Here is an 18,333-nt window from a genome sequence, read left to right as displayed (position 1 = left end):
ACGCACGAATCACATGATGTTTTTTTTTCCCTCCAGACGTTGCAACAAATCCAGAATTGTGGTTGTTTCTTCTGCGTTTTAGTCGAAATAAATCAACTCCTCACAGCTAGAGCTACTGTTAGTAAACAGTCAAAGAGGTAAGACGGCGCTGACTCATGTTTACAGGTTGTCTGGTTGCTAATTGGTCACACTGTTCACATTATGAGGCAGTTCAGCAAGCTAGCTAAAATACTTCCTCAATGATGTGATGTGATAAGCTAACCTTCAGCTGATAGTTTCTATCTGATAAAACCTGTCTGTCTTTTATTTATGACTCTTGTACAGGTGATAAAAGCAGTGTGGGTGAACAGAGTGGTTTCGCATGGAGGTAGAGGAGATGGAAGATGAAGGACCTTCGCTCCAGAGTGAACCTCCACACAGTGAAGGTGTGTGTGCTCTGTACACCTGTCTGCCCTGCCATGACCAGGCTGCATGATCCTGTATAAAGATTTTTTTTTTTTTTTTTTTCCAGTTATTCCATACATGGCTCAAGCATATTTACAAATTCAGTTATGTAACAAACAGGAAATTGGACACTGAAAGTAAAACATCAGAAAGACAGGACAAAAAACATGCAGGACAAACTATTTACAACTATTTACATATATACAGAGGGGGATCAACCAATTTATCAAAAAAAAATGTTTAACGAATTACAAATGTCCAGTGTTTTCTCGGCTTTGCTGTCTTTCAGTCTGTGTAAGTTTGGATGAAATGTTCATTTCTATTTTGAATACTATTATTTTGTTTTTTTTAGTCCATTTACATTCACAAATGTAATATTTTTCATAAAAAATTCAAAAAAACATTTTGTGACTATCAAGTCCGTTTTATCATACAAAAATATTATGTTTTGCTTTTTTATCGAATTATTGGAACTAGTCAGTGTTACGAAATAATTTTCTATTTCCTTTCAAAATAATTGAATGCAGAGGCATTCATAAAATAAATAACAAATACTTTTGATATCATTATTACAAAAGATACAGTCCACATCTCTGAATTTAGCGATTACCTGGTTGGCAGGATAAATTCAATGTATGATTTTAAAGGGAACTTCTTTAATTTTGTTTGTGGAACAATATTTGTTATTCCACATGGATTCCCATTTGATGTTTTCATATTTGGATTTCCACAATGGTTTGGCCAAAGGAGTTGTAGTTCCTTGGCAAAGTCCTCTAATATGATTATTAGTACTTAGTACCATAAGATCAGCTTTGAACTACACATTCACCTCATACCTACCACTACCTCGCAGTAAATAACTTCAGTGAATATTAGCTGAATCCAGCCTCAGTTTATGCCTTTCATAGGGTAGATGATGCATCCTCATTCACTTGTGAGTCGTGACTGACTATTAACTAAGGGGTCTAAGGAAGTGACCATGGGGCTTCACAACAATGTTTAGACTTAAAGGTCCCATATTATGCTCATTTCCAAGTTCATATTTATACTGGCGGTTTATACTAGAACATGTTTACGTGTTTTAATGTTCAAAATACACTAAAAACTGCGTCATACATTTTTTTTCTTAAATTTTGGACAGATCTCCAGTTGGCACAGCAGGAATCGCTGTGTCTGGAGAGCTCGGCCCCTGTAGAGAACGTGTTTGTGGATAAGAAAGCTGTGGACAAACTCACAGAAGGATTACTCTCTCACTACCTACCAGATCTACAGAACTCTAAACGAGCCCTCCAAGAGCTCACGTGAGTATTTCTCTGCTCGATGTTTCATGACCCGCAACTCTTGATTATTTAGGGTCCAGATTGTTTATAAAGAGTATCAGAGTTGTAGCGTAGCCACACTTTTTTAAAAAAAATTTTTTTTTTAACCCTTTATTCACCATTTAGGGCAGCAAAGTGATGATATTAGATTTGATATAGGATAAATTCAAGAAAACAACAACAATAACAAAAACGTAAAGATTGATTATTTGGGTTTAGTTACATTTAATGAACAAGTTTTGCGATATGGGTTTTGTACACATCCACACTATGCACATACACTTTTTTAAAAAAAACTTTTCTCTTTTCCTTTCCTGCTTTCCTCCTTTTCCTTCCCTTCCCTTTGCCAGCTACACAGTTGTTTTTACATTTATATCTGTAATGTGGCATCAGCTCGCCAGCAATATGATAGAGCTGAGAAGTGTTGAATGTATTTTATTGAATTGTTCAAGTTGGGTTTTTTTTGCAGAGCAGATTGTTTTTCCAGTGGTATCTGTTGTGTTAGGAGATCTATTTTAGGAAAAAGGAGGGGTTATATGCACATCTCTTTTTTCTTTTGGGTGAAGGTGCAGGGCAATTCAAGAACAGTAGGGAAAAGGAAGGTATGCCTGCACACTTACTCAATGCCACAAAAATGTTTTATTGGATCACAGTGTCTCGACAAAAGCTCTTCCTCAGATGATAGCTTTTTTTGAACAAAGGGGACCAAACCCATATATATAGATATCAACACCAATAGGCTAGCACCATGATGCAGGTGTATATAAAAATATATACAAAAATATATATATATATATATAAAAATATATACTGCAATCCAAGTGAACCATACAAAAATACTATACAAAACAATTATATTTTTATGTATATATATTTTTTTGTATGGCAGTATATCTAGGTATTGCCAAATATGGTGATGATATTATTGATTTTCTCTAAAGATGACCACTGCATGTATTGTCTCTATATGTATTCACTATGCAATTATACTTGTTTTGTTATATTTTTATGATCTGTGAAGTTTTTCTTCCATTGGGGTTTTTTTCTATACGGTTTTCCACACTTGCATCATGGTGCGTGTCAGCCAATTGGCGTCCGATATTTAGATATATGGGTGTGGTCCCCTTTGTTAAAAAAAAGCTATTACCTGAGGAAGACCTTTGGTAGAAACGTTGTGATCCAATACAACATTTTTGTGGCATTAAGTAAGTGTGCAAGTTAGGAGATCTAACCATTGTGAGATATTGACCCTTTTCCTGCCTGTCCAGTTTAGTAGTATTGTTTTCTTGTGGTGATAGTTAGGGCCTCAAGTATGGCTGTAGGGTAGTCACACCTGCTAGGAATCAGCTTGAAGGTAAGTGTCGGGAATTCATCGGGTGCATAAAGAGGTCAGCAGCTCGAGGCAGATGGACTCTTGTACGTCTCAAATTTGTTAAATTAGCTCTGAGACTTCAGGGCCCAGTTGTTCAAAACATTTCATCTGGATCAAAGTGATGTGGATTTGGGAATCAAATGTCTTGCTGTCCAGGATCACCATTTTACTTTTGTACCAGTTTTCCAAAGCTACATTGCATCGGATCGCCCTGATTCAGATACAAACTTTTCAGTATTACCAAACCAGGGTTACAAGTGCTCTTAATGGGACTACACATCACAAGGCTACATGCTCTGTATCGGGCAGGGAGCATAGCCGGTGTGGTTCACTATACGTTTTTTATTTGAAGAGACAGAAAACAGCATGGGGGATGCAATGTTAGAAACTACTTTAGAAGAAGGTAGAAGGTAGATTTACTGGTTATTTTTTAAACCAAGTTTAAAAAAGAAAATTAATTTTGTCCTTGATCCTGCTACATCTTTGAAGTTGAAGGATGAGTTGATTACAGTCAACAGCTCACATGAAAAAAATTACATCCAGTTCCTTGGCCATGTTCCTGCTGGTAACATCATTCAATTCCTGCAGTGCATTTTTGAATTTGCATCAGAGTCTTGTGTCCATGTATCTCATGGTAAAGTAGATTAAAAAGAAAGTGGTGAAGAATTATGTCTTACAAAATCTTCTCTCACAAATTTCTGTGAATTGGTGTGTGATTGTTAATAAGAAACGTCTGTAAAGACAAGCTGTCCCTGCCTGCACAGCAGTCAGTCATGTGATTCTCAGACATTGATATACAGAGACGTCAGTATGCAGTAAACAAACGGGTGATACAGGATGGACTGGGTGGATTGGTTGACCAGCTGCTGTAATGTGCTGAATGTCCAATCCTGGAAAAGGCATGGAATTAGTAAAAAATAATTGGAAGTTTTGGAAAAGTCATGAAATTTTGTTGTGTAGAATGACATATTTACAATAATCTGCCATGAATTACCTTTCACATAATGTAATATAAGGGCAAGTAAATACTTTGTAGCTGTCAACGTAATGTAGCTCTACTATGTGTCAATGTTTGACTATTTTATTTTATTTTATTCACCCTTTATTTAATCATAAAAACCTCTTGAGATTAAAAATCTCGTTTTCAGGAGTGTCCTGCCCAAAACAGCAACAAAAGTTACAGACAGACAACGTGGAACAAAAATACAAAATCAAAATGTACAACTCCAAAGCAACAATCTAAGACACAAAAAGAACAAAAAATAAAGTTACCGCAAGGAACAACCAAAAAGTATGTTAATATATGCTATAATTAAATTAAATTATTATGGGTCACTGAAAAGTCATGAAACAGTTTGGAAATTTTGTCCATGAAAATGAATGGGAACCCTGTTAAAATCAATCTGATGTGTCTTTCTCAAATGTAAAATTCAGCGGGACACATATTAACATCCTGTCATTGACTGAGTAGCATATATTCATTTTTGAGACTTAATGAGAAGGTGCACTTAATTTTCTCCTCCTTATTTTTGTCTCAACCAGACAAAATCAGCTGATTCTGTTGGACACACTGGACCAAGAAGTCACCAAGTTCAGAGAATGTAATGCCTTATTGGACCTCAACTCACTGGTATGTTTGGCCTGAATTATAATTTCATTTTTACACATTTATGGTTGTCTTTATTCTCTACACCAGCCCACAGGAATGATTTCTGATCCAGTTTATTGTCTTTAGTTTACAGAGGCGAAGGTTTACCACAATAAACTGGTAAACATAAGGAAAGAGATGATTATGCTTCACGAAAAGACAACTAAACTAAAGGTACCTCTTTTTAACATGAATCTTTTGCTTTAGTGTAGTTGTCGCCATGCTCAAAGTTAAGCAGCAAATATTGGTGGATGGATGCAAATTAAAGGGAAACTTCTAAACCCTTTTTCTTATGTTTTTGTTTTTGTCTTAATGACAAATGGACACAACACATTTTTGAAATTTGGGTGAGTTTTAAGAAAGTAACAAGCATGGTGTAGGGCACGCAGATCCAAAAGACTTTTACAGGTGCTGGATCAAAAAATCAAACCAAAGCAAGAGTCATACAAAAGATCCGCATGCTGTATTTTTGTTAGATCGAAACATTTCACAATTAAAATTTACTGGGAGCTTTTAATACAGTGTGCAGATCTTTTGTTTGACTATTGCCTCAGTTTTTAGAGAGACCACAGCAGCTGATGCAGCAAAAGAGCCGCACTGTAATCCCTACAGGCATTTGTGCGACATCAATTTCCAGTGCTTAGTTTTGCCACTGACAATTTCAGATTGTTATTTTAATTGCCTGAAAACGTTACAGGAAAGAACCTACAGAGAAATTAAATGTTTTTCTTTACCTTTCACTGGTCCGCTCTATTTGTTATTGTGTTTTAGCAAGTCTCAGTCAAACAGAGGCCTTGTTCTGAAATCTTGAAGACTTTTCCACATTGTCGAAATTAGCTAAATGTTCAGCCATGATAAAAAAAAACCCTTTAAGATGACACTAAGCTACACTCTCTACACTTCAACAAAGCAAACTCTTCCCAGCACACCTCTCTCTAACTCTCACTCACATTTCCACTGTTGTTTTTCTGCAACAAGTCACCTCTCACAAGATTTCAGAGCAAGACTTCTCCTAAAGGGGTTTGTTTTTTTTTCCTGTAATGTTGTCAGGCCCTTACGATAACAGTCTGATTCTGTCAGTGGCAAAAAATAAGCATGTTTAGTGGATGCAAACTGACAGTGTACAATTGCTCAGTTAAACAGCGGCCAGTGTTGCTGCTGTGGCTGCGCTGGTTTCTCTCAATACTGAACATATTTCAGAAATTGTTGTCTCTATTAGTCTCTTTGACACAAAAACTGAAAACAGGAACCATGTTGAAAAATACCGAAGTTTCCCCTGAAACAGTTCATACACTGATTAAATGTTGACTGTTGTTTTCTCTCAGAAGAGAGCTCTGAAGCTGCAGCAACAGAAGCAGAAGGAGGCGCTGGAGAAAGAGCAGCAACGTGAGAAGGAGCTTGAGAGAGAAAGACAACTTATTGCCAAACCTGCGAAAAGAACTTAGGATCATCCCCAAGTATGTCTGCCGTAGTAATGGACCATACAGGTGCTTTTGCATGCTTTAGCCTATTTATTAAATATCAACTATACATTACATTACTGCTGACCATTTTCCAAAGCAAAGTATTTTAGCTTTGTTTGGTTTTTTTAGATAATTTTTAGGGCATTTTGCGTTTTATTTGACACAACACAGTAGAAAATCAGACAGGGAAAGTGAGAAAAGCGCCATTTTTCCACCAGATCCGAGTCACAATTGTATCAACTCTTCTGATATAGTAATAAAATCCACTTAAAACATTCTTGGTACATATAAGCGATCACAGTGAAAATTATGAAGTAGACATGTTTTGTTTTTTACAGTACTTCAGTACTTTTTTGCTTATTTCAAGCTGTTTTCTTGTTTTTGATTGGAATTTGGGGGTTAGAAATCAATTTCGGTCCAAGTTTACCACCTGAAAAACACATTTAAAAAGTTTTGGGGGGACAGCTTCTGCAGAGAAATGGTATGATTTTGTTAGAACGGGACTGAAATAGCTTCAAACATTTTTGGTTTGTCGTTGTTGACAACAGTATTACAGAAAAGACTGTAAATGTATGAAATATCATTATCTGTATTTCTGGTAGATATGCTTGACTTTAGGGATGTGAGTTGTTATCTGGTAGCTTGACTCCTACTGTTTATTCACTTGTATGAGACTTATTCATCTGTATACCAACACTGCAGTAGTAAAAGAGATGTTTGTTCATTTGAAAACATAAGATAGTCTTTATTGAAGGAAATGGATTAAGAAAAATCCATTTGAAAATATTTAAGACTGATAAGAGTAATATGCTTTGGAAAATGGTTCACTTCATAGAAAATATATGTGGTTCTTAGTAAATGGGCAAAAATGTGCAAAAAGTCAGGTATGATCCTTTTAGGTCAGACATTGCCAAGATCTCCACAAACCAAAGACATGGACTAAATCATCAAATGCTGGTATGTCCCACTATCAACCTCTGACAACACACACAAACTGGAGCACTTCCCTGAGAAGTGAACAAATCACTCAAAGACACTTTTTCAGCCATCAGACAATGACCAGGAGGAGAATCGACACCTTTGCCGTCTTTTGTAAAAGACAAAGTGTTTATGTTGTTGTTTCGGGGCTTCATGTCCTGTTAGTGTTGAATGTTATAAAACAGGTAAGTGTTTCGAATCACATAGGTCTGCACTAAAGTTAACTGACTGTATTTTTTGGGGGCCCAGATTATAATGTGTACCAAACTTTGCCCCAGCATGTGTAAATTGTTTAACAGACCTTTCAAGAGGCTTCTATGCACTACTTAACGCCTAGAACTCCACTGTTTCTACAATTAATAATAAAAGCAGCACAAACTGTTTTGTTTTAAAATAACTTAAAATTTTAATTATTCTGCTTACTAATACATTTTTTTCAGCTGTGCACTACAGTAGTGGTTCCCAACCTGGCAGTCCAACCCTAACGGCGGGTCGGCAAAGCTTGACAGGAGGTTGCAAAGCTGGCTTGATTTTAAGAGGTGTAGAAAAAAATTAAGAAAAAATAATTTCTGAGAAGAAAACTTTTTTTTGTTTAGATTATTATTGAAGACATTTATTTAAAAATAGCCTCACAGGATAAGGACGCAGTAAAGGTCCGAACAGAAGATATAAGATAAGATAATCCTTTATTAGTCCCACAGTGGGGAAATTTCCAACATTACAGCAGCAAAGGGATAGCAAAATAGAAAGATAGCTGTGCAAAATAAACTATATTAATAAATAAGTACAAAAACAAGGAATGTGCAGGATAAAGATGAAGGAAATAAAGCACAGAGGACGACATAAACAAACAATATATACAGTATTTACAACACCGAGAAACTCAACAGTTAAATAAAGAATGTTTACAGTTGCATGAGTGAAAGTGAAATTGCACTTGTGGTATTAAGCTGTACAAGTGGAGTCAGTTATTGTTGTGTGTGGTCTACTGGGAGCAGTGCTGGTTGTACAGTCTGACTGCAGCAGGGAGGAAGGACCTGCGGTAGCGCTCCTTCACACACTTGGGGTGAAGCAGTCTGTCACTGAAGGAGCTTTCCAGTGCAGTCAGGGTGTCATGCACGGGGTGGGAGTCGTTCTCCAGCATGGATGACAGCTTAGCCATCATCCTCCTTTCTCCCACCACCTGCACTGAGTCTAAGGAGCACCCCAGGACAGAGCTGGCCTTCTTGATAAGTTTGTCAAGTCTCTTCCTCTCAGCAGTCGTGATGCTGCTGCTCCAGCAGACCACTCCATAGTAAATGGCTGATGCCACTACAGAGTCAAAGAAGGTCCTCAGGAGTGCTCCCTGTACTCCAAAGGACCTGAGTCTCCTCAGCAGGTATAGTCTGCTCTGACCCTTTTTTTTTGTCTTATGATATGTCTTATCAGCCTCGTCATGCATTAAACAAGTACTCTGTTAAAACAACCAAACAGCTTATAGAACAAAGGTCAAGCATCAGGGAAAGAAAACACTGAATTTGCCTCCAAAAAAAGCCTGTTAAGCATGTATGATTGTTAAAAAGAAAAAAAGCATTAAAAGTTATTTAAACAATTAAAATAAATCTACTCAAAATTCATTCAAATTACTCATTACATAAATGTCTTGCACTTATTGCATTTATTATTTGGGTTTTGTTATGACCTAGGTCAAATCACCACAACAAAATAGAGACAAACCATGGCAGAGTTGTTTAAAATATATTCATTTAACCAAAATAGGCCAAATAAAAATTAAATATTTACAGCCTGGAAGTCAGTTATGTCAGTAGTGGATTTGATACACTGGTAAAAAAATGCATGTGGTTGTTGTAAAGGTGCATAAAAACAAAACACAGAACTGAAGCAACATAACCAAAGAGGCAAAAAGAGATACAGCAGCAGCAAATTGAGTCAGAGACAAGCTACCAGCTGCATGCAGACTTAAATAATCCTGCAACACTCTCAGGTGTTCCCAGTTGATCTAATGATCATCTGCCTGCATATAAAGAGCATAGTTGGGTAAATCAACCAGCACAGAGATGACACTTCAGGGATCAGCACAGTTAATTTTTCACTTTATTAGTTGTTCTTTACTCTGATTGTTATGCATTGATTATGAAAATAATAAATGCCACTTCAGGGGTCATCAATCTACTCAATGATAGAAAAGGGGTCCCTTTAGGGAAAAAAACTGGGAATCATTGCACTACAGTGTGTGTGTGTGTGTATGTGTGTGTAAGTGAGGATATGAACCTGCTGCTGTGTATTTGTCATGGTTGCACACATTTGAATTGTAATGCAAAATGGGTTCTCAAGTGTGTGTGTGTGTGTGTGTGTGTGTGTGTGTGTAGGAGAGTATAATGTCTCTCTCATGTCTAACATGGTGTAAACTCGCTCTTTTCAGTCCCAAATGCACAATCATTGACTCTGTGAACTGTATTAAGAATCTCAGTCCACCAGGTGTCAGCAGAGACCAGAATTCATTTCACCAGATCTTGAGCTGTGAGAGGCAAAATGTGGTTGGTGGAGTTTCTGCAGGTTTTTCGGGTTTACATTTCTGCACCAGCTGATGTTACTGATAAGCACACCTACAAGCAGAAAGGGAGATCTTATCAGTGAGTTCATCCTTGCCTTTGTAATCTTAGCTTTAAAATGAAAACTGTAAGAATCTGTCTTCAATGCATTGTGTGCAATTGAACATTTAAAATGTAAAGTTGTATGCATCTAATCAGGGCCAGATCACCCGCTCACCTGGGATGCCAGGTGGACGTAGTTAACTGCAATTAACAAGCTGCAGAATGAAGCACCAGGACTGATGTTGGTTCACTGGCCTTGGTTGGCTTCAAATTTAGCCTCAGCTTGCCCTCATGAACCTCAGATTGTCACAGAATTTGTAAACACTATGTTTTCGACAAACATTGTCTCTTTTCACGCGCATTTTATCTACCATTATCACGCACCAGCCGTACAAACAGGCATTTGTTGACAGAAAAGTAGGTTACATTCCTCTGTATCCCAACACAACCATGTGTTTGCCCCACCCCCCCTCCTTTTCACATAAAACTCTAATTTTATACCTACTACTACAGCAGGAAACTCAGTCAAAACCAACATGGCCTGATCCACCCCCGCCCAGCCGGCCCTTGGGGCGGAAACTACACCACAGTGTGGCCATGGAGGGGTCCAGCTTCAGGGAGAGGGGCAGCCTGATCCCAAACTGATGAAAGTGAGGCAGTGCAGTGGAAACCACACTTTGAATATAGTTTTCAGTACCTTGACTTTGGGTTTTGTTTAACATTTTTTTCTGCGTATGTCTAAATACAGCAGCTCCATGTGCCTTTTGCTACACTGATTGCTGTTGTTTTTCTGAAACTGGGTCAGTGTGATGTGAAGACCAAAAAAGGGAAGTTTTGCTCGGGTCTGGCCTATATAAATGTTGGTCAGAGGCTCATTGAAGGCAGAAATACTCCTCAGACATAAAGAAATCTTGCAGGTGCAATAATATTGAATCAGTAATGAATCTTTTTAGTAAAAGAGACAGTTCACCCCCAATTCAAAAATACCCATTTTTGCAGTGCTGTAGTGCTATTTATCAATCTAGACTGTTTTGGTGTGAGTGTTGGAGATACTGGTAGAGATGACTGCCTTCTCTCCAATGTTATGTAACTAGATGGCACCTGTTTTGGGATGCTCAAAGGGACTTTCCATCTAAAAGGTGAAACAGTTAGCGGGTGTAGTTTGGTAGAAAGACAAATGGTCCTACATAAAACTGCTCACAACAATGTCTGTAGGTTATCATGAGTAACTGGGTCATGATTTCTGAAAAGAGAGATTGCTGTTGAGTTTTTCAGATGTATTATTTTGACTTGTTCAGGCACTAAACGCTAAGTGCAATTCATACTGAACAAAAATTTAAGTGCAACGCTTGCTTCCATTTTTCACAGGTTTACGTTAAAGATGAAAGACTTTTTTATGTACTCGGTGGATGTATTTCTCTCAAACTTTGACAGCATATTTTAATGACCACTTCTCTTTTTCCAAGATAATCAATCCAGTTGACAGGTGTGATGTATCAAGATTATACAGCATCATCGCTACACAGATGTAGTTCAATGTATTATACTGCTCCGTTTGTGGTATTGTGTTTTGTGATCAAACTGCACATTTAAGAGAAGTCTTTTATCATGAGCAGCCCAAGGCACACGTGTAGTAATGATGTTCAGTCCACATCCTGTTATTGCCACACCTGTCAGGTGGACAAATGCTCACAAAAATGGATTTAAACAAACTTGTGACCAAAGTTTGAATTTTTTTTGTTTTGGAAACATAACTACTGAGCTCACGTGGTAGAGCGGATTATCAAATATGAGGAAAATCCCCCTACAAAGTAATCTTTTTTGGAAAAAGTCTTAAATCTTTAACCTAAACCTGTGAAAATGGGAACAAAAACAAAAGTGTTGTGTTTATATTTTTGTCCAGTGTAGTTCCATAATATTGGAGAGAAGGCAGACATCTTAACAGCCGATATCTCCAACTCTCAACTCACATCAAAACAATCTACATCGGTATATGGCACTAAAAATAAGAGGAAAATATGTTTTTGATTTTGGGGTAAACTATCCCTTTATTGTGGCACTTTGTATGCATTTTATTAACTACAATGCAGCATAAAATAAGAAGATCCCATATTTTAGTGATTTCAGGTGACTGAAATGTGTAAATGAAGGATGGGAGCAAATTCCTTTGGCTCATTTATTCTCCCTTTATGTATAAAAATAGATATGTTCATTTCACACATGACAGTCACAGCCCACGTACTTCCTTGTTGGCATAAATATATCCACATGATGGCACCAGAGGGTGGAGTCAAAAGTTTCTGACCACAACAAACATGGTGACGGTGGAGGAGGTCATAATAATGTTCCTTTTAATGGAAGCAGCATTGTAGATGGCGGTGGTCTGTAAGGCCGTAATAAGTACTTTGCTGCATGTGGACAGACAGTTCTCTTCACTATATTATAGATTTGTTCCGTTCTGGCATTTTTTAGATGTCCTTGTCATCTCGCTATGACAGCACTAGACTGACCCCAAAATCTCTGGTGGTACCACTCAGTTTCATCCCAGTTTGTAGGCTTCAGAAAATGTGCACATGTACAGACAAAATGAACACATAATATGGAAATAAGTCTCCATTTGTGTTCATAAATATATGTTACCTTGAGCATAAATAAGCCTTTAGAGTCCCAGAAAGGCTGTGGCTGGCCCCGGGATCACCAATCAAGGGGCAAAATACAAAACAAATGTTTTCAGCAGGACAAAGTGATCCACTGATTCATAAAACTTAAAAAATCAGACAAAAAATCAAGCTTTTATTTATATTTATTAACGTTAAAATTACTTTTATTCTAACCAACCACATGCTTTTGTTTTTTGAGTTTTCACACTTTGTGATATTTCACTAAATCCCCAACAGGGTCTGCTCTTCATTAGTGAATCCTCTGATTGAATAGGACCCTGTTTTTCCAGGAGGAGGGGGCGTCCGAGGCTTCAGACAGCTCAGAGGAGCAGTGGTTTCCAAGGCTGGGTTCTTACTCCTCCAAGCATTTGGTTTTAACTTGTCTCTGCTTTTAGAAACTTGGCCGTCGGGGAAAACACAAACCCCTCTTTGCCAAAGCCACAAGCGAGTCACAGACATGGAGCAGCAGTAGATGATGATGTTGTATAGCGGACGGCCTTCCTGTCTCAGTAAACAGTGATTCAGACGGGAGAGGTGTGGGAGGCTGTGGTCGGCTTCAGACTGGCAGCACCAGGCCTCACCCAGACCCACCATAACAGGATATGGTCCTTGGGCCCACACTGATGGTTGGATGGTTGCATCATGTTATTATTTCCCTCAGGTTTTACCATTTGGCTGGTGTGGTAGTATTCATGCACGCTGTGTACCATGTGAAGAGCTGGGTTGAAGGTTCTGGAAAACATATCTGTTTGTGGTGTTTCTGACCAAACTGACAGTGAATGAGGTTACTTTCCCTCCTCAACCGGCTCTTATATAACGCTACATACGCACGTCTGGATAATTGGGCTCGGAGGACATTAGTAATTATGTGCAGGATTCTGTGACTCAACAGATGGTACTGAGTAGATATTTAAGCATGAGCGTTTACGATGTAGCCACCGCATTGTTCCAAAACAATGATTCACTTTTATTTAGATATCATACATTGATGGGAACCGTATTAACCCATGTACAGTTTTGAGATAATTTTTACTGTGTTTTACTGTTCGATTTCATGGTTTTCCAGTACAGTTCAGAGGTTATTTGAACAATTGTCAGAGGTTATATGTACAACACATTATACTTAAGATAGCCTCATCTTCATTGCTCCACGGATGGACTTACTTGCCGGAGGCCACAGAGTGAGACTGATTTCGGAGAATGAAAAGTGAAAACCAGTTGAAGAAGTATTCAGATCCTTGCCTTACTGTTAGTAAAATAAAAAGCAAATGAAAGTATATAGTAAAAGTACATGTTCTGCAGAAAAACCTTGCCTTTAATTGTCAATTGTTTATATTGCTACATCAATTTGTCAGTACATTTTAACAATTGTAGCTGGTGGATATGGAACAAGTTTAGTACGTCTTGTACAGTTAGTTATTTATTACTCCAGTGGTTCACAACCAAGGGGTCTTGTGCCCTCTGATGAATCACAAGATCAACCTGAGGCTTTGTGGGATGATTAACAGCAGAGGAAAGAAGATAGAACAAAGTCTTGCTACACCAAAATCTTTTCCCTAATCTTTGCTTTTTTGTGAATATTACAATGACATGATAGTTTTGCCTCTTTGAATTTCAAACAGCAATGTAGACAAAACCCATCAGACACGTTCAGAGGGAAATTGTCTCCAGTGAAACTGAATCGACTATAGAGCCACTGGTTTCATCTTAACTAGTGCATTGCATTTTATTAGTATATACTTTATGTAGTTATGTCAAATAATCTGGAAAATAAGTTGTAAATTGTCGCGTCTGTCATTTTCCACCTGCACATCTTGCACTGTGTGGTTCTTTTTTTATTGGCCACCACATAGTTTTTGGATGTGAACAAAATTATTGTTCACATTATTTTTACCAATTTGTAGGTAACGTGATATTTGTTCTTTATGGTTCTTCAAACAAAGTAGATCTGGGAAATTAAGTGTCGACTTGCTGGTGATGAATAGTGTTAATGTTAGTTGACTAAGGAAATGAATTTTTATGAACTGATTCTTGACAGACTTTTTAAAAAACATACTTTTTAAGTACCTAGTACTTTCAGGTCAAAAGGCTCATGTCCAAATTAAGTCACCAGTCAATGATGTTAACATCAAAGTTGAGTTGCAAGTCTTTTTTTAATCTTTTCAAAGTCATCAAATTTGTGACTCAAGTCTGACTCAAGTCCACGGCTCAGTTAAACATATTTGTTGAATAAAAGAGGAGTAAAAAGTATTACTTGGAAATGTAGCGGGACTGTAGTATAAAGTGGCAAAGTACGTAAATACACATGTTCCTATGAGCAGTGTTTGAATAAATGTACTTGGTTACTTACCACTATTAATAAAAGCACAAACCTGAAATAATAAAGGTCTTTAAATGCGATTTTCCCCCTTTCAATGTATATTTGTTTGTACAAACGCAAAACAGACATTAAATTATAAAAAAAAGTAAGTCATAAGGTAGGATGCTCTTTAAGCCCCCATCATTCCAGTTAATATAGCCTAATGCTTTAGTAAACAAATTCTTAATTAAATTAGTACCAATGTGTTGATTCAGTAAGCCTGGAGCTTTCTGAGCTCCTGGAGTTTAGATTGCTTAATGGGTTAGTTGATATAATACAATAATAAAATAAAGCTTATGTAAACACAACATGTGTCCTCTTAAACCCTCAGTACACTGAGCATATAATGCTTATGTAACTGTATTTCAATAAAATGCACTGTGACCTGTAGCTAAATATTTTCACCACCACTTGTGTGCTGCAGCAGCAGCAGTGCAGTGTGTACACTTAAAGTGTCTAATGCCATGTATGCGTAACACAGTGTCTTGTTGTGTCTGCACTGTGGTCAGGCCAGTTCCACTCAGCGTAAACACAGACGCAGCGGGTGAACCACAGTAGGTGAAAGGCTGTCCTCATGCCGGCCCCACAGGTGCAGCTTTAACCCCGCTCAGCTCGCTGCCATGTGGCCTTTAGAGGATCACATTCTCAAAACAATGCCCCCTCACAACATCCCCCAGCATCACTAACGATTTTATGGCACCGAAAGCTGGTTTTTGTGGGCTCGTCTTAGACTGTAATAAAAACAGTAAATATAGAAACAACTCTGGAAAGGAGGCTTTGAAGAGCGGCGTGGTTGGTGGAGGGAAAGCATGAATTGATTAAATGAATGTTCTTGTTTTCTTTGGTTGGGTAACAGAGGAAAACAGGAGGAAAAATGTCAAAGGACAAACTGCAAATCTGCGAGCGAGACAAAGAAATTGTTTTCAGACACACAGACACAGTCACCTCCACCGCCAGGATGGTTAGTGGTTGCTCGGCCATGTCCTGTCTGACCTGCGTGAGGTGGAGATGTGATAGTCCAAACCTTAACTGTATAGAGTTAGAGGTCTGAAGGGAGGATTTATAGTGTTGTTTATATGGTCTATTTAAGTCAACCACAGCAGACTGTTGCTTCCTCTGCTTTTTCGATGCACTATGGAGAGGTGTGTAGTGGCGCAGACACTCACGTACATTCATGCAGACGCAGAGACAGGCAGACACTTGCTCACATACACAAACAAGAGCTAGTAAAGAGTCAGGACTGCAGCTCTCATGCCAGTGTGGTGGTTGGTGCGGTTTAGAAAACCGCAGGGTTTGTTGTCGTCCAGAAAGATGGGTGTCAAAAAAACGATGTGCTCTTTCACCACAGTATTATTCATCCATGAAGTATTGTATCTGCAGAGGACAATGAGTTCACAGTAACCTAGTTTTCCAAGCAAGGAGCCACTTTAGTGAAAAAAAAGTCTTAAATTACTGTTTTTGAGCTGTCCCTGTTCATCACATTGCTGTGTTAAGTAAGACACAAAAAGGTAAAGGTCATTAAAGCTTATGCAGCCTTAATGTAGTGTTGTTTTTTTTTAAGGGAGGCCATACCCGCAGCAGTCAAGCTTACATAACTGTTTATCTCTCACATTCAAGTCCAGCCTGACCAGCTTGTGTATGTTATGAAGTAACACCCATTTTAAAATGAGTTAGCCTCCCTTCGAGGGAATTAACAGTGTCTCCAAATGATTCCTGGCACAGAAGTTAAGCATATTATGAGTCACTGTTAAAATGTTGAGCACGCTGGGACGTCAGCATGCAGAATACTGGCTTTTTGAACAAGACTTTCACATTGAAATGGGCATATCTGGCAAAAAATGCATTGAAAAGTTTGATTCAAGCTAAATAATCACATTGTTAACAAGTATTTTGGTGGTTATGCTGCAGGAAATACCCAAGATGGATGGGACTGTAACAAGATCTCCGACTCCCTATCTCGTTTCCTCTCTCCGCAGATACATTTGAATGTACTGGTGGACTGAACTACTCAAACTCCACACAACAGCCCATAGACTGAAGTTACATAACTTGATCTTGAATGGCAGCCAACAACTAGAGAACATATGTATTGTTTAGCTTGTGGTTGTGTTTCAGAACAGATTAATGAATATATGAAGCTTCAAGTTAAACAACCATAACAAGTACACGCCGGACGAGCTGGAAGTTCATGACACGTGAACTTTTATGTGTGAGGACAGATACAGCAGGTATGTTGTAACGTACCAGAGAGGACAGGGGTGGAGAAGAACTTTAGAAGTGAACTGAGGGTAAAAAACTGTATGAATATGAAAATAAAACCTCAATTTAAAAATGAGAAGTGCCCCACATAGCTATAAACCGTAAAGGACTGTTCATTATTTATGAGAGGGGAGAGGATGGTGCAAAAAGGGGAAGGTGTGCCTGAGATCTTTTTTTTTTTTTTGGCTTATGGGGCATACAAATTTAAGTGACTGAATTTTGTATTAACTTTACTGTCGATTTTTAAAGAAAACATGACATCCAAACCCACCGGTTTGGAGGGCATGCTTTCTTCAAAATTCGCCAAATTATCATAGCCAGAAAGTGTAAAAACAGAAATTATCACTGGATTTTCAGATTTCACTTATGTGGAACAAACGCTTGTGTCAGAAAAAAAAAACATAACCAAATCATATCTTAAGTGATATTTCAAAAATAAATAAATAAATCTAATGGGTCTGACAAACCCAGTTAATTTATTGCAACCAGCATGATTTGCTTTGACAATGAAAAGCTTAATCAGGTTCAACCAATTTATTATTAATCAAAAAGTTGTGGTAATATTCAGTTGACAACTTGTTTTATTTAAGCCATTTTAACTCATTTATTTTAATGTCATCCTACTCAAATTTGTCCATTCAAATCGGTTCCTTAATTTTTTTACTATTAGTATGTCTCATTTAATATTTCTTCCAAAAATAAACCATTTGTATAAACTAACCAACAAACACAGCCACAACCCCATCAGATGTAAAGAACAGTCCCTGACTGCATAACTCAAAGCTGCATTGAAAAAACATGCTGTTTAAGACAGATGTTCACTGTCTGCCCGTGTGTGTGTGTGTGTGTGTGTGTGTGTGTGTGTTTCTGTGCTGTTGCTGCAGAGACGCTGATGTGTCAATAATCATGCCATCTGTCTGGAACCAGAGAAGAACAGCTTTTTTATGCTGTGTGAATAATACACACGTGCTCTCTTTGTCACACCTCCATTTTGTTGGTGTAACATCAACATTTGAGGATTGTTTTATTTCGGAGTGACACATCAGTGGTAAAACAGTGACTGTTTAATGGAAAAAAGATTTCAGGCAATAGATCTAAAAATATAAAGCGGCTTGTTTTCAAAGGCAGGTGAGGTGAATGAGGTAAGGTGAAAAAACACTCAAATGAAAACATAACATATCAAAAGTCATCTTTTAAGCTCTTACTTTAACTGATTGTACACAAAACAGTAAAAACC

At 37.8% G+C, this 18,333-nt stretch overlaps 1 protein-coding gene across 1 annotated transcript; it reads left to right on the top strand.

Moving 5' to 3' along the window:
• Position 1: 1 nt before the first annotated feature.
• bloc1s6 (biogenesis of lysosomal organelles complex 1 subunit 6) lies at positions 2-7,628 on the top strand. Its single transcript, XM_042491963.2, has 6 exons — positions 2-137; positions 325-425; positions 1,586-1,745; positions 4,678-4,765; positions 4,871-4,957; positions 6,109-7,628. Exons 2-6 carry the CDS (start codon positions 362-364, stop codon positions 6,226-6,228), a joined length of 519 nt encoding a protein of 172 aa, XP_042347897.1. The 5' UTR covers positions 2-137; positions 325-361; the 3' UTR covers positions 6,229-7,628.
• Positions 7,629-18,333: the final 10,705 nt, after the last annotated feature.

The sequence above is a fragment of the Plectropomus leopardus genome, chromosome 1 (genome assembly GCF_026936395.1).
Source record: "Plectropomus leopardus strain MGB_pleo_1.0 chromosome 1, ASM2693639v1, whole genome shotgun sequence".
Taxonomy (NCBI): Eukaryota; Metazoa; Chordata; class Actinopteri; order Perciformes; family Serranidae; genus Plectropomus; species Plectropomus leopardus.
Note: the sequence above shows the minus strand (reverse complement) of the source record. Positions and strands in the feature narration are given on the sequence as shown.